The 15,650-nt window shown below is 38.0% G+C and overlaps 2 protein-coding genes across 3 annotated transcripts in view; both read left to right on the top strand.

The window, feature by feature from the left end:
* rxrba (retinoid x receptor, beta a) overlaps positions 1-8,094 on the top strand; it is a 29,428-nt gene extending 21,334 nt beyond the window's left edge. Inside the window, exons 9-12 of one of the 2 annotated variants that reach the window (XM_083543326.1) lie at positions 3,025-3,066; positions 3,313-3,404; positions 3,503-3,608; positions 5,791-8,094. In XM_083543326.1, the coding sequence (XP_083399452.1) occupies positions 3,025-3,066; positions 3,313-3,404; positions 3,503-3,608; positions 5,791-5,938 (388 nt within the window). In that variant the 3' untranslated portion in view covers positions 5,939-8,094. The remainder of the gene's footprint in view (positions 1-3,024; positions 3,067-3,312; positions 3,405-3,502; positions 3,609-5,790) is intronic. The other variant, XM_083543327.1, reaches the window with a different exon arrangement.
* LOC310727723 (craniofacial development protein 2-like) overlaps positions 1-12,869 on the top strand; it is a gene marked incomplete at its 3' end in the record, with an annotated part of 68,928 nt that extends 56,059 nt beyond the window's left edge. Inside the window, exon 2 of the mRNA XM_083544470.1 lies at positions 11,862-12,869. Coding sequence (XP_083400596.1) covers positions 11,871-12,869 — 999 coding nt within the window. The 5' untranslated portion in view covers positions 11,862-11,870. The remainder of the gene's footprint in view (positions 1-11,861) is intronic.
* Between the last annotated feature and the right edge of the window lie 2,781 nt (positions 12,870-15,650).

The raw sequence follows: 15,650 nt of genomic DNA on the forward strand, positions 1-15,650 counted from the left end.
TATCTGCCCTATTTACCTCATGGAATCCTGTGCCATCGCAGTTTTTTTTTCTTTCTCATTTTCTATTTATATTGTTTATTTTATTGGCCACTGTGGCCTTGCAAAGTTACACTTTATTTTTTAAAAAAGCTTTTCACTTCCTGTCTGGAAAACATGAGCCGAAACAGGAAATGGTCTTGTGATTGGAGCTGATTTATAGAGTATGTTATGGTTAGTATTTTGTGGTGTGTTTCCAGCATTTATTGTTGGATAGAGAACATGCATGTAGCACAAACGGTAGTTTTCCTAACCACCCGCATAACCTCCAGACCGTAAAGGCATTGTAAAGGCACATTGTTGCCATTCCGCTGCCTTAAGGATTGACTGAGGGTTTTCTTGTTTGCTTTGTTTGAGACCTAGAGAACAAGTGTGGATTTTAGAGAGGGTATGACATGTAAGGGACACTCACCCCTCTGACTATCTGCCAGCTGAGTCTAAGCTGACCATTTTTCTCCACTGACCCAATACTGACTTAATAGCACTCATTAGGTGTGTTTAGAGCAAGGATTTTACCTCAGTGGTAGATGAGAATCAGAATCACAAACAAGAAAAAAAAAGAAAGGATTAGTCTTTGTGTTAATGGAAGGCAGGAAAATGAAATAGCACGTTTTTTTTTTAACAAGTTGTTAAACTTGTCTAGAAATTGGGATTGTTAGAATTGTTAGAAGATGACTGTGGGAGTGGGATTTAATAATCAGACTTTTGCGCACTTTTAGTCACCAGTGACGGGCAATAAGAGGTCAGTCAAGTCAAGTCAAGTCAAGTTTATTTGTATAGCGCTTTTCACAACAGACATTGTCTCAAAGCAGCTTTACAGAAAACAGTGAAGGTGAATGGTGTGCGTTTGTCCCTGATGAGCAAGCCGTGGCGACAGTGGCAAGGAAAAACTCCCTTAGATGATATGAGGAAGAAACCTTGAGAGGAACCAGACTCAAAGGGGAACCCATCCTCATATGGGTGACATCAAAAGTTTGGTCATAAATCTTTCAACAATACAGAACAATTTGTGATCATCATAGATCCAGCATCAGCTTCTCCATGCCAGGGCCTTTAAACACTCGGCATCTACTTCTCCATGATCATCCATAGGTCCATAATCTTCACGAGGTGGGACGTGACTGGAGCTGGCCAACCTCAGGATGCCTCGGGATGGGGAGAGAAAGAGAAGCAGTGGAGAGGAATTAGCGTAGCTGCTGTTCATGATATTAACAGCACAAGTTGATAATGTGCATGTGATCAGATGTTCTGGAGCACAAGGTTATGATGTGATGTGTGTGATGTGTGTTATGTGCAGGCTTTGCTAAAAAGATATGTTTTTAATCTACACTTAAACTGGGAGAGTGTATCTGAACCCCGAACACTGTCAGGAAGACTATTCCAGAGTTTAGGAGCTAAATGTGAAAATGCTCTACCGCCTTTAGTGGACTTTGCTATTCTAGGAACTACTAGAAGCCCAGAGTTCAGCCTTATAAACCAAACCTTTTAAAAACTCTCGTCTAGAGGGTTCATTAGATTCGGATCGGATCATCAGGTCAGTCAATTATGTAGTGTCATGTAACAGAGTTCTACAGTGTTGTGCAGGTAATATGGAGGAACTGGGCAGAAACTTTAAAGGGACTATGGAAAAACGCCACTTGAACGTCCCTCGTATTGAGGAACTGTGAAAAGTATTGTGCAGGAACTACGAGGGGCGTTCAAGTCAGCTCAGACACTGTAATGCGTTTGAATGGCAAGATTAAAAGTGATGGTCCCGGTTGTGGTGGTTCCCTGATGACTGAGTGAAGCAGGCTGTCATTGGATGGTTCAGGTGTACTGCCGAATCTTTCTATCTTTTATTTTATAAGCGACTTGACTTGAACACCCCTCGTATTAAGGAACTGTGGAGAGTAATTGTGTAATTCTACTTCATGCCATGCAGTATGCCTCCGAGTTCACGTACTCAGTGATGTGACTGTCAAGTATTTAGTCTTCTTGTTCTTCATCTTGTCTCATGAACTGTGAGTCCTGGGAAAACAAAAAAAAGAAAAAAAAAAAAAGCCCCAAAACCATTTAGTACCATGCACTTAATTGTTTATTAATGTCAATGAAATATGAAAAATATCTACATTTCCACAATCAAATCAGGCATTTCGCAGCTTACGTATATTCATGAATGGTCAAGGTGCTTGGATTATGCAGATCGCAGCATATTACTGTTGATCATTATGAATATTTGAAAGCTATTTCTTCTGCTTCTAGGCAGTGCATACATGATCAGTCAGTTATGTAAATAACCCGATAAATATTTACACAGACACACACATTTCTTAAAACTTTATCACACTGTTAATCTGCTTCGATTTGTTTTCTAGATGCTAGTTGCATTGTTTTTATTTAATTTTTTTTCTTTTTGCTCAGCCTTTAAAACAAATCTTGGAATAACTAGTTGCAGGCTGCTGTTTGAGATTAACCTGCTTCACTGTTCTCTATCACCTCGTGTTTGCTTCTCCTCCGTCAAAACGCGCTCGCATGACCGAATGCTTGTGGTGTGATCATCTCCAGGATGTGTGTGGGTTTTTTTCTTTCCCCATTTCATTACCAGCGCTATTACTTCATGCTTGTGCCCATTGTGTTGTCTCCTGCTATTTGTATACTTTGATGCTGATTGTGTAACTCTCAATCCCTTGCTTCTCTCAACATTCTGAACATTAAATTTCTTTGCTTTAAGCTGCTTTTTGTTTTAGTTGTTTTTGTTTCTCCCCTCAGCTTGTATGTGCAGATATTTTAAGATTGCAGTCTGTCACCTAAAGCTTAGTAAAGATTGTGTTGCCCCCATCCCAGAAAATGTGCTTCTCCTCAACAAGAGCCTGCAGCTTGTTACTCCTTGAACAGGCCCCACTGTCTCTGCTGGTGCACACAAGACATAACCTTTACATGAGGAACATGTTAATAGTGTAATATTCTGTGTATTGACGTTGTAATAACACATTGTGATTGAATACACAGGGAGAGTGCGCACAATGCAGAGGTTGGGGCCATATTTGACAGGTAATGAAGCCACACCACACGATACAAATATACCAAGGCAGCCAAAAATTTCTTTCTTTTTTTTTTAAATGATGTTTGTAGGTGGGTCGAGCAATGTGTGTGTCTGTGTCTCTGAATGATGTGTGGATATTATTGATTTTGTATTCAGACATCTAAGTGCTGTCACTTAATTTGCATGTCCGTTTTGCCCCTCAAAGTGATCTGCACTATATCGCCTGTGTGTCTCATTTTCTGGTGCTAATCCAGGGTCCTGACTGAATTAGTGAGTAAGATGAGAGATATGCAGATGGACAAGACGGAGCTGGGGTGTCTAAGAGCCATCATCCTGTTTAACCCAGGTACTTGTTTTTTATGATTACTTAAGCATCCTGTTTGTGTTTTTGCATGGATTGGATTTTATGTACCATAATTATTCTTGCCTGTACGTGTTCCACAGACGCGAAGGGGCTTTCAAACCCAAGTGAAGTGGAGTTACTGAGAGAGAAGGTCTATGCTGCACTAGAAGCTTATTGTAAACAGAGATATCCTGACCAGCAGGGCAGGTACATCATGAAAATCTTCTAACTTTTTTCATGTTAAAGTTTTTATCCTTTGTAGGTCATGATTGATTTTTGTACAACCCCAGTTACAAAGTTGGGAAGGTGTGTAAAAATTCAATAAAAAAGGAAATGATTTGCAGATCTAATAAACATATATATTTAATTCAAAATAGAACATGGCAAACACGTTTTACACTGTGTAGGAATCCTCTTCTTTTAACACATCTGGAAACTTAGTTTTTGGAGAGAAATGTTGTCCCATTCACGTCTGATACAAGGTTTTAGCTGCTAACAGTCCTGGGTCTTCTTTGTCATATTTTTTTTCACGAAATGCCAAATGTGTTGGAATGGGGAAAGGTATGGAATGCAGGTAGGCCAGTTCAGCAAACTCTACAACAAAGCCATGCTGTTGTAGTAGATTCAGTATGTGGTTTATCATTATCTTGCTGCATACGCAAAAAATACGAAAAAAAAAAAATAATAATAATTGCTTGGATGAACGGGATAAACCTATAAGAAACAAACTTATAGACATTAAACTTATACATTATAACTTTATAACCTCAAACTCTGTAACGCTGCTTTGGGACAATGGCCAGCACTATACAAATAAAGATGAATTGAATTGGATGGAAGCATATATTGCTCTAAAATCTGTTTATACATTTCAGCATTTAGAGTTCCTTGAACTGAATGTTGATAACAAGCCGAGTGGTTCATCTTTCTTCAGCCTGGAGGATGCAACATCCATGGCTTCTAGAAATAAATTTACATTTAAATTCCTTTGACCACAGACAAATTTTCCACTTTGCCTCAGTCAATTTTAATTAAATTTTAAATTGGCCCAAAGAAGACTAGAGTGTTTTTGGATTATGTGCTTGGATATGGTTTACTCTTTGCATGATAAGAGCTTTCACCTTCATACGTGGAATACACCGCAAACTTCATAGTGTTCAAAGTGATTTCTGGAGGTATGTCTGAGCCCATGCAGTGATTTCAATTACATCACCATTGTTCCTGGTGTATTGAGGTTTCTACACATTCTTTAACTCTTTTAATATTATTTACTATAGATGAGCTGCAGCTTCCCAATTTTATGCGGACATTTTGACAAAAAAAAAAAAAACGCAGATTGGTGAAGCTCTGCCCATCTTTACTTGAGAGGCTCTTCCTCTGTTAAGATACACTTCATGTACTTCATGACTTGTTGACAATTAACCTAATCATTTGAAAAGTGTTCCTTAAGCTGGTTCCTTTTTTTCCTCCAGCCTTTTGTTGCCCTGTCCAAATATTTTTAGATGTGTTTTGGGCAGCATATTCAACATTTGCCACATTGTTATTTTTTTTCCATAAAGTTTTTCTTCATTTGATATGTTTTTATTTATTTAATATTTTTATTTAATTGTGAATACAATATGGCTTCATTTCTGTTGCAAATTGCATTCTTCTTTTTCTTTAGATGATTTTTTTTCTTTAAACCACATAACAACCTTTTTAGAATAGGGGTTTTATATGTTAACAGTCGGTTAAAAAAGTATTCGGAAGGTATGCACCTGTGATTCCAGGGAATGCTACCTAGACCTGTGAGATATAGATCTTCTGAAGCTTTTTTCCCCCCATAGAGTTTCTCAAATTAATGACTGTTCCTTGACCTATTTATTACATTCACCATATTCACACCTCTATTTAATAGCTGTTTCACTTTGCATGCAGCTGTAACTATTGCTATAGTTATTGTTTATAATGCAGCTAATTAATTTAGATTGATGATTAAACTTGCAACTACCAGCCAATCAGAATTCAGTATTCAGACAGTTTATGGTACAAGCATACAATATTCCGAATGATATTTAACCAGATAAAATCTATTTGGGCTTAATGAGTTTAATGCGACTATAGTCAAAATATTAATTATTTTGGCATCTTTATGCAATCCTTCTGTTTTTTTCCCCTGTAGGTTTAAATAATAAAGTCTGACAATATTCTAACTATGTACTGTGTAGTAAGTAATGTTTCGTGACAGGTGTAGAGAAATACTGGTAGAACATATACCGTGAAATTGGTGGTTACTTGAAGCGTAACCATCTCTGGCTGGCAATAACGGTGTAAAAACTATAATTATATTCAGATTCTTCATACCAGCCAGTGTGAATCTTCTGAACAGTCTTCTGTTCCTGCTTACTAGGTTTGCCAAGCTCCTCCTACGACTGCCAGCATTGCGCTCCATTGGATTAAAATGCCTGGAACACCTGTTCTTCTTCAAGCTGATCGGGGATACCCCAATCGACACGTTCCTCATGGAGATGCTTGAGGCCCCTCATCAACTTACCTAATCTGGACCACTTTTTAGCCAGTTCTGTCTGGTTTTGCACCAGGGTGTACCGGTAGCCTGGACATCGAGGCTTCACTGTGTCCGTTCAATCTCCTGCTTACTCACACCTTCCTTTATTATCCTCTCCTTTTTCTTTTCCCTTTCCCCCCCACATCGTCTCCTGTGCTAGTATTGCGCCAAAAAAAAAAGAAAAAAAAAAGACTTTCATCTCTCCACAAAACGACGGCGAGGGGCATATATGGATATTTTACCTACGTTCAGGGACACGTTCGAGAGATAATCGTATTTTGCAAACGAGGCTTTCCAAGATTGTTTTCACTTCCGTTTTTTTGGAGCCTTTGTATCGATAATGGTGCTCAGCATTGTTTGTTTTTAAATCTACTACAAGAAAAACACAGCTGGTACGTTTCTTTCTCAAATATAGCTCAAACGAGCCGAATGCACATCTCCCACGACCAGGAAGTCAGGTTTTATCATTTGATTTAAACTGGTAAAAAAAAAATAATTGCGGTCGAACCTGATGATCAATAAAATCTGCCTAATGTAAAAACCTGATCACTTGAGGGGGAAAACTTGCTTCCTGTAGCAGTTTCTTTTCTTTTATTTCTTCATCTCCAAGTATATTTAAATGAATTTGCAATCATGGAGTCGTCCTGGAAGACCTGACACAAAGTAATAATTACTGTATGACTGCATGTGGAACTGATTGTACATTAACCTTTGCATAGGCTAGTCCTCGACAGTAGAGTTCAAAGACGATCCAATAATCAACAGAATTTGCTCAACACTGGTAAATAAATAAAATCTGGGGAATAAATCTTTAATTTTTTACACCGACGTTGATTTTGTTTGTTTTTGGGTGGTTCTGCTGGCTACAGATCGTTTAGAAATCTACATTCGATCACAATATCACAAACCCTTATGTCTTCCCTGTAAGGATACAATTCTGGAAGAAATTCTTTCGAAAACCCATCAGCACTGATTTGCATTGGCATTAGGAGTTATCCAGTTAAATAAAAATAAATACAGCACACTTTCTCATGGAGCCATCGAATGAGTTCAGGTGTAAACGGTGCTCGTGTCTCTTTCTCTCGCGTCTCTTTTCCACATTTTGAAATCCGCGACTCTGATTGCGAACAAATGATTTCGGACAGGTTTGCCGTCTGTGTGTGAGAGCAGGCCTTTGGGTTAGGTTTCCGATCACCGCAAAAGACATGCGTTACAGGTCAATATACAAGTGGTGTCGCTTAACATCAAAACGTGCGGTTTGGCTTTTCAGCTAGCCAGGCTCTTGAACAAATCCACGTGGCGTCTCTTGTACATGCGTTTTTCGGTCATGTCCACAGCAGACCCTTTAAAGACCCAGCTCCTCCACAACAACCTCTAATATTAGTACATGGCTTACTTCATGCATTATTTGGTTTCTGGAAATGACCTGCTTCATTTTTAAAACCAAACTTACCCCTAGACTTATGCCGGATTCGCGTAAAAAAAAAAAAAAAGGAAAAAAAAGGTGTGTGTGTGTGTGTGTGTGTATACTGTGATGTACAATATGTAAATCCAATCACTTTTTATATATTTTTTCATGTGCCAAATGTGACTTCTCTTCTGCATTATATGGTGTTTAAAACTAGAAATATTAAAAAAGAAAAACAGGTCAGTCAGTTGAGTCCTCTGACAGCTCCCCAGGTTCTACATTCCATCCAATATCCACAGAAATATCTATATTTTAATTTAGACCCACAGCCCTTTCATAGCTACACAAAAGCTCACAATCTATTTTTTTTCTTCCCTTTGTATGGTTTAACAATGGAAAAAACCAGCATCTTGGCAATCTATGCATCTATTTGTAGAAAGATATAAAAATATATGATTAATACTGTGTGCTTTGTCTTTCTTCGTTCTGTAAATGTGTAAATGTAAACGTGTGCACAGGCCGAGCTGTATGGAAACCAGTCGTAGATTTAAAGTAGCAACAGATTTCACAAAAGGATCGTGTACCACCAGTGCATGTCCTCGGTCCAGTATCTTGGAGAATTCGTTCTCTCTCTAAAACGCTGTGCTCCATTACTTCAGGGCTCATGGCTGATTTGGGTCTCTTTTGATTTTAACAGCACGTATACTTCAGGGGGAAAAAAAAAGGTCACAACGGATGAATTTCGAATGCGTTTGAAAATAGTGGCTTTTTCTACAAGAGGAAATCGCCATCTACCCTCTTTTACATATATGATCTTGCAGACACCTGATTGGTTAGTGTTTCTCTGATTTCCAGGGGAAAGATAGACCTCTTTTAAACCTTTCTTATTTAAAAGCATCAGGATTAGAACTTGTAATCTCCAGATTATAGAGCAAAAAGACGAGATATATTTTAGTGTTTATTTAAAATTTCCTTTTTTTTCTTTTTTTTTTTTTTAAACCAGGTCCTGTTTCTGGTTTATTATTTGCACTATTTGCAAAAAAATTATTAATTTACCAGTCTCATCTCTTGAAAGTTCTCGGCTCCCCCCCTTTTAAGTTATAATGAGAAATGTTGTGTACTGCAGCACCTTATAACATCTTTCCATGGACACTGGTACTGTACTGATGAGCTGCTGTAGAGGGTGTGTGTGTAATTGTGTTGGCCAGAAGTTGTTTTGGGAGGTATTTGTACCCTGGACTGTGAAACAGACTGTACTGGATCTCGCGATGTCGGTTTGATCATCACCTTGCGTTGCTTTATTTTCCCACACAAGACTGACTGTGACTCTTCTTCATTATTTTCTACTCAGGGGGGGAGACATAAACATCCTTCATCATCTGTTCTACCTGAAATCCTGAAAATAATGATTGAAAAAACAGTGTAATGTTACTTCTCTGCTTTTAACGGTAAATGAGCATGCAGTATGCTGTGTGGGGGTGTTTGTAAACACAATACACAAATCATGGAAATGTGTGCGCTTTCAAATATTGTTTTGTGCTCAGTTTTGTCACACAACTGGATGGTCTGAAATCTGCACAAACTGTACTGGTTCTGTTCTTTCATACAACAAGCATCCATTAAACAAGACATTGAGACAAAAAGGTCTTTTCTTGTCTCTTATTTTTTATTTTGAATGTATTTATTATATGTATTATTTCAACATTAATCATACCTTTTCCACATCGCGCAGCACAATGTATGAAATCATGCTCGAGGTGCCTTGGCTTAGTCCCGAAGACCTTCAACTTTGGATCGGAGTTTTTGAGTTTTGATCAAGGCCCTTAATCCCATAACTGCTCAGTTGTATGAGATAAATGTAGGTCGCTCTGAATAAGGGCTTCTGCCAACTGCTGTAAATGTAAATGAATCATACACGAGTTGAGTTTTAGTTGTTGTTCACGTCATGTGTCAGAATGAAAACTTTAACAAAACGTCTGAAACCTTTACAAAGAATGATGTGAAAAACCGAGCAGAGATCGTCTATACGCTTTCATCTAGTCGATGAGACAGAAAGAGATCAGAAGAGATGGACCACCCAGGTTCAACCTGACAGTCTACAGTAATTCAAATAATCAAAACTTAAAAATGAACTTCAAACCTTGGGTGGATCTACAACACATCAGGTTCATCTCCTTTCAGCCATAAACAGGAATCTGAGGCTGTCATGAGCATAATGTCTCCCAAACTTGGCACCTGAAGTTTTTAAAGGTCAGGATCGAGCAGTTGTTCTAATAAAGTGAATAGAAATGTGTATATATGCTATATGAATAGCAAAAATTGTGTTATTAATTAATGCTTCTTCATTAACTTCATAATGAACTTCATTAACCTTTTTTTTTTTTTTTTTTTTTTTTTTTTTTATATAAATAAATTGCTACTGACAATTTTTCCCCCCTGATCATTCACACTATTCTAATGATGGCTTTGCCTTGCACTTTAGCCAGTTTTTTTCTAGAGTCTATTTATTTCTTCTGCATTCATTTGCTTGTGCTGCTTTTCCCCACAGCAGTCTTGGTAATAATGATTTATTGACTTTTCTCATTATACTGATTTCAGTTGTATATGTTCCATGCATTACAGTGTGTGTATTTCGAAGTCAGAAATCGAAAGGTTTTGGAACTGTGCACTGCCCTGTGCAGGTGATCCGGGAGATTTATGGTGCTCAGTCCAGCAGGACCCCCGGGTCCTTAGTGCCCACTGCGGTTAAACTGCAGCGCTTTGACCGCTAGAGGGCGCGTTGTCATGCTCACTGCCTCCTCCTGTACAAGAGAATTCTTAGCACCCAGTGTGATCTTTCCACCTTGGAGCACTTTACCTCCACCTCCATACTTCCATATCCACCCTCTTCTCTTCACACACCAAATGGAGGATATGGTTCACATAGCTCTAAATAATAAATTACATGTGTGTGAGTGTATATATATACATAATGTATTAAAATTTGTGAACATTTCACTCCTGATATATTTTTTTTCCCAGAGTAACTTACATTTGTCTCATTCATACAATGAAGCAGCTATGGGGTTAAAGGCCCAGCAATGACAGCTTAGTGTGACTGGGATTTGAACTCCCTAAAAGTCCACTGTTCAAAGTCTATTGCCTGAACCAATAAGCTACCAACTCATTATCTACCACAATATTTTTATTGTTATTATTTTTACAAAGAAGATATTCTATTTGTGTAATAATAGAATGAGCAAATGAAAAAAATAAAAAATAAAAACATGAAACTCAATCATACTGTAATCATCTAATGAATGTTGTTTGCACTAAATGTTGCACATGTGCACTTTATGTTGTTATTTTTTTTAGCTTTGTATAGTCCCATGTTCCTTTTCATTAAATAAAAGTTGTCTGATTGTTTTTTGGTTAAAATGGTTGAAAATGAAGAAGAAGAAGAAAAAATGGACCAGTTAATGTTTTAAGTCTTTCTGGGTCTGATTTGTTGTGAAAGCTGCTACTTCCTGCTACTGCTATTTTTAAATATGTTGATGTTACACAGAAGCAGATTTTATTAGGAACCACCGGCTCATTCTGGCACTTTTCTAACCATACAATCATATGGCAGCAGCGTAGTGTATACAATCATGCAGATACAGGCCGAGAGCTTCGGTTCATGTTCACATCAAACATCAGAGTGAAAAAAAAGTGACAACTTATCATCGAGTATACACAGAATGGTGTGAAAAACAAACCTGCCGATGAGCATCCGTTCTGTGGGTGAAAATGACGAGGGAGGAGAGAAGAATGAACAGAGTGGTTCAAGGTTCAAGCTGATAGGAAGTTACTACATTAGGCACTATTTACATTCACAGTAAGCATAAAAACCTCTGGGAACACACAACATACACTGCTCACCCAAACTGATAGATAAATAATTTAGAAAATACATCACTTGTTTTTTTGTTTTTTTGTTTTTATTCCAATCTTCAGGAGTCAAGCTCTTTTTTTAATATATTTTTTTTCTTCAGTTTCTTTAGGTTTTTGAATGCAGATTTGAGTTTTTATTATAATAACAACAGTAATAATAATACATTTTCTTCTTTTTCTTCTTTCTATAATTTTTTTTATTTACATTATTATCATTATTATTATTAATAATATTATTATTATTGTTGTTATAACCCAGCCATTAGGGAGGCACAAGCCAGTGCACTCTTAGTTCCGGGTAAATGGGGAGGGTTGCGTTAGGAAGGGCATCCAGCGTAAAACATGTGCCAAATCAAATATGCGGATCACAAATGAGAATTTCATACCGGATCGGTCGAGGCCCGGGTTACCAACGACCGCCACAGGTATCGTTAGCCAACAGGGTACTGGTGGAAATTGGGCTACTGTTGGCCGAAGGAGGAGAAGAAGAGGAGGAAGACGTCTACATAGACGACAGGAAAATGAGCAGTGTAGGAGAGTGGAGGTTTGGGTTGGTACTTTAAATGTTGGTACTATGATGGGTAAAGGGAGAGAGGTAGCTGATATGATGAAGAGGAGAAAGGTAGATATGTTGTGTGTTCAGGAGACCAAGTGGAAAGGGAGTAAGGCCAGGAACATTGGAGGGTTTAAACTGTTCTATCATGGTGTGGATGGAAAGAGAAATGGTGTAGTGGTGATTCTGAAGGAAGAGTTTAGTAAGAGTGTAGTGGAGGTGAAGAGAGTTTCTGATAGTGTGATGAACGTGAAGCTGGAAGTTGAAGGGATGATGATAAATGTCATCAGTGCCTATGCTCCACAAGTTGGCTGTGAGATGGAGGAGAAGGAAAGATTCTGGAGTGAATTAGATGAAGTGGTAGATGGTGTACCTAGAAAAGAACGATTGGTGATTGGGGCAGACTTTAATGGGCATGTAGGTGAAGGGAACAGAGGTGATAAGGAGGTGATGGGTAGGTATGGCCTTAAGGAGAGGAATGTGGAAGGGCAGATGGTGGTAGATTTTGCTAAAAGGATGGAAATGGCAGTGGTGAACACTTATTTTAAGAAGAAGGAGGATCATAGGGTGACATATAAAAGTGGAGGAAGGTGCACACAGGTGGACTATGTTCTGTGTAGGAGATGCAACCTGAAGGAGATTGGAGACTGTAAGGTGTTGGCAGGGGACAGTGTAGCTAGACAGCATTGGATGGTGGTCTGTAGGATGGTTTTGGAGGCGAAGAAGAAGAGAAAGAGAGTGAGGACTGAAAGAAGAATAAGATGGTGGAAACTGAAGGAGGAAGAGTGTAGTGTGAGGTTTAGGGAAGAGGTCAGACAGGGGCTCAGTGGTGGTGAAGAGGTGATGGGTGATTGGGAAACTACTGCAGGAGTGTTGAGGGAGGCAGCTAGAAAAGTACTTGGTGTGACATCTGGAAATAGAAAGGAAGACAAGGAGACGTGGTGGTGGAATGAGGAAGTGCAGGAGAGCATAAGGAGAAAGAGGTTGGCAAAACAAAAGTGGGATAATTTTCAATTTCAAGCTTTCTGCAAATATATTTATTGTGTGTAAGGCAAGTATTCACTAAGATTCAGATTGTTTTATTTATTTGTCTGTGAGGAGAGAGGACAGAGAGCGCCCCCTGTCTGTTTTCTTTATTGTACAAAAGCACAGCGTTTTGTTCTTTTTATGAGTGTAAAAAATAGACCATTTACAGATTCGAATGTCGTATTGCTCGTATCTGTACGATCAAAAAAAACACAGAGTAATTCAAGTTCGGTTTAGTGTCATGAGGAAAATATGCAACAAAACTTGCAGGTGCGTTTGTCGACCCCAGAGGGTGAATTGTGCGCATCATGGCGGATTTTAGTGCTGATTTGGGACATCAAATGTTTAATGAGTAAAAATGATTTTCTGTGGAGTTTATTAATTTTTTTTTATATCTGAGTAAAGAAAGGACGTCATAAATAAATGTGTTTTGCATTTAAAGTTTTAATTTCACCTTTCTTTTTTATTTATATTGATAAAAATGGTCAAACAGAAATAAGCTGCATTAATTGCGTTAATAAAAATCCAGGCTGAACATCCAGCATATAGAACACAATCAGAGAGAAGATGATGATGATCAGGTGATCAGGAATGTCTCTGTTCTCAGTCATGTTTACATCACCGACTCCCTCTGTTTCATCCACACTTCTATATAGGGGCACTTTGTTGCCTTCCGTCTTGCTAATTGTTTGCTTGGTAATCTAGCCTACATCTGTGGTGTGTAAGAGCCAAGAAATGATACACCAATGGTAGGTTGAAAAAGCAGCGCAATCACAGGAACTAGGTTAATGGAGTGTAAGAAAAGTAGAAAGAACAGATATTTGTGTAATGAGTGAAAGGAAAAATTGTCTGAAAAATAAATAGTGAAGTACTGATACCAGAAAAATCAACTTACTACTACAAATTATTATTATTATAACTTAAAATACACTGCAATAAATATTGTTGATATCTGAAAGCATTTCACTCAGTTACTGAATAAGGAAACTGATGCTTGTAATTTTTTGAGTTTTGCTGTCACAGGTGACTACTGTCTATTCAATAAAAAAGGAAAATGAAGGATTAGATGCTATTTGACTGGCTGTTAAAGTCAAAATATAGCAGTTCTTTGTTTCCTGGTGCACATGTGCAAAATATAAATGGACAGCTGTAATCACTGTAAAAATAAACAAATGATAGCTAAATAAATGAAATAACACAGCAAAGAGTGTAATGAACCAGGCCAAGGTTTTAAAATGAACCCAGTTTAAAACAGGGAAATACTATTTAAATTATAGAACTGTAATGAATGGACTTTCGGTGTCACCCAGATGAGGATGGGTTTCCTTTTAAGAATGGTTCCTCTCAAGGTTTCTTCCTCATGCAGTCTCAGGGAGTTTTTTCATTCCTCATTCACTCTCACTCATTAGAAACAAATTTATAAGGAACAAACTTATAGGCAGGAAACTTATACTTTTTATTTAAATACAACTTTATAACCTCTATTTTTGTAAAGCTGCTGACATTGAGACAATGTCCATTGATTAAAAAAAAAAGCGCTATACAAATAAAAATGAAATAAATTGAATAGATACTTTTAACACAACTTTACAAATAGGGATTGTTTTTGTGTAGCAGTTGGACTGGACAGCAAAAAGCATGTAATGTGTCTTCTGATTAATTCTTCAAAGTGAAACTGTAGTTGATAAAGTTACCATGACAAACAGTACTAGGACCCGATCTTGCAGCGATAGAATTACTGCAGATGTGATCATATCATTGTGAGAAAAGAGAGACAGTTAATCAGAAAGCTGGAATAGACACACACACACACACACACACACACACACACACACACACACACACACACACACACACACACACACACACTTGTACTAGGTATTTACAGGTACGCATTGTATACAGATGCACTATCTAAATCCATTAATGGAAAAAGAGTACCACTGACCATGATGTTCATTTATTCCCGGCACACCAGTGCACCAGTGTGTGTGTGTGTGTGTGTGTGTGTGTGTGTGTGTGTGTGTGTGTGTGTGTGTGTGTGTGTGTGTTTGTATGTGTGTGTTTGTATAAATCTAAATCTAAATCTAAAAAGTGATTTGAAAATCTCACCCCTTTCCTCGCACAGTTTGTGTCATTCCTTCTCTAGTCTTCTGCTAGACTAGAGGTTGGAAATTTCTGATTGGTGAAACCAAAATGACAGCAGTAAACATAAAATGTTCTGTACATGATTCACTCATTTCAGCACCACACACAGACGATACAATGTCTATCCCAAATAACATCTGCTTTGTACTCATGGGTGGAGAACAGAGCAGCTAATAATAGTGCAGAGCAACAGCTTCAGATGTGTTTGGATGAAATGGTCTATACAAGCTAGGTGTAGGTCATTTTGGACACTTGAACAATTGTTGTCTACTAAATAGGTAAAACACTTTATGTAAGACTTTACAAACTAATATTTGTATTTTTAACTTTTAAAAGTGTTGGAGCACTTTTGATTGTCTTGGGATTCTGAGGGATTTTGTGGCACAGCACTAGAGAAGCACAGGACAAGAGTAAAGTGGATGCACGTTACAGTATGTGTTTATAATTACTTTCTTTTCTGGATCCTTTATGGTTCATGTCTTGTCCTCCAGTATCTAGAGGAGGTGTAAGGTTTTATCTCGTTGAAGCTACACTGGCAAAGTGGCCTCATGTGTGGTGTGGTACCTTCAAACACTGGTTCAACAATCTGTGTAAAAATGGCGGACAGGCAAGAGCAAAGAATAAAACACACAGAGATGCACTCTGTTAAATATTACT

Source organism: Silurus aristotelis, assembly GCF_946808225.1.
Source record: "Silurus aristotelis genome assembly, chromosome: 6".
Classification (NCBI taxonomy): Eukaryota; Metazoa; Chordata; class Actinopteri; order Siluriformes; family Siluridae; genus Silurus; species Silurus aristotelis.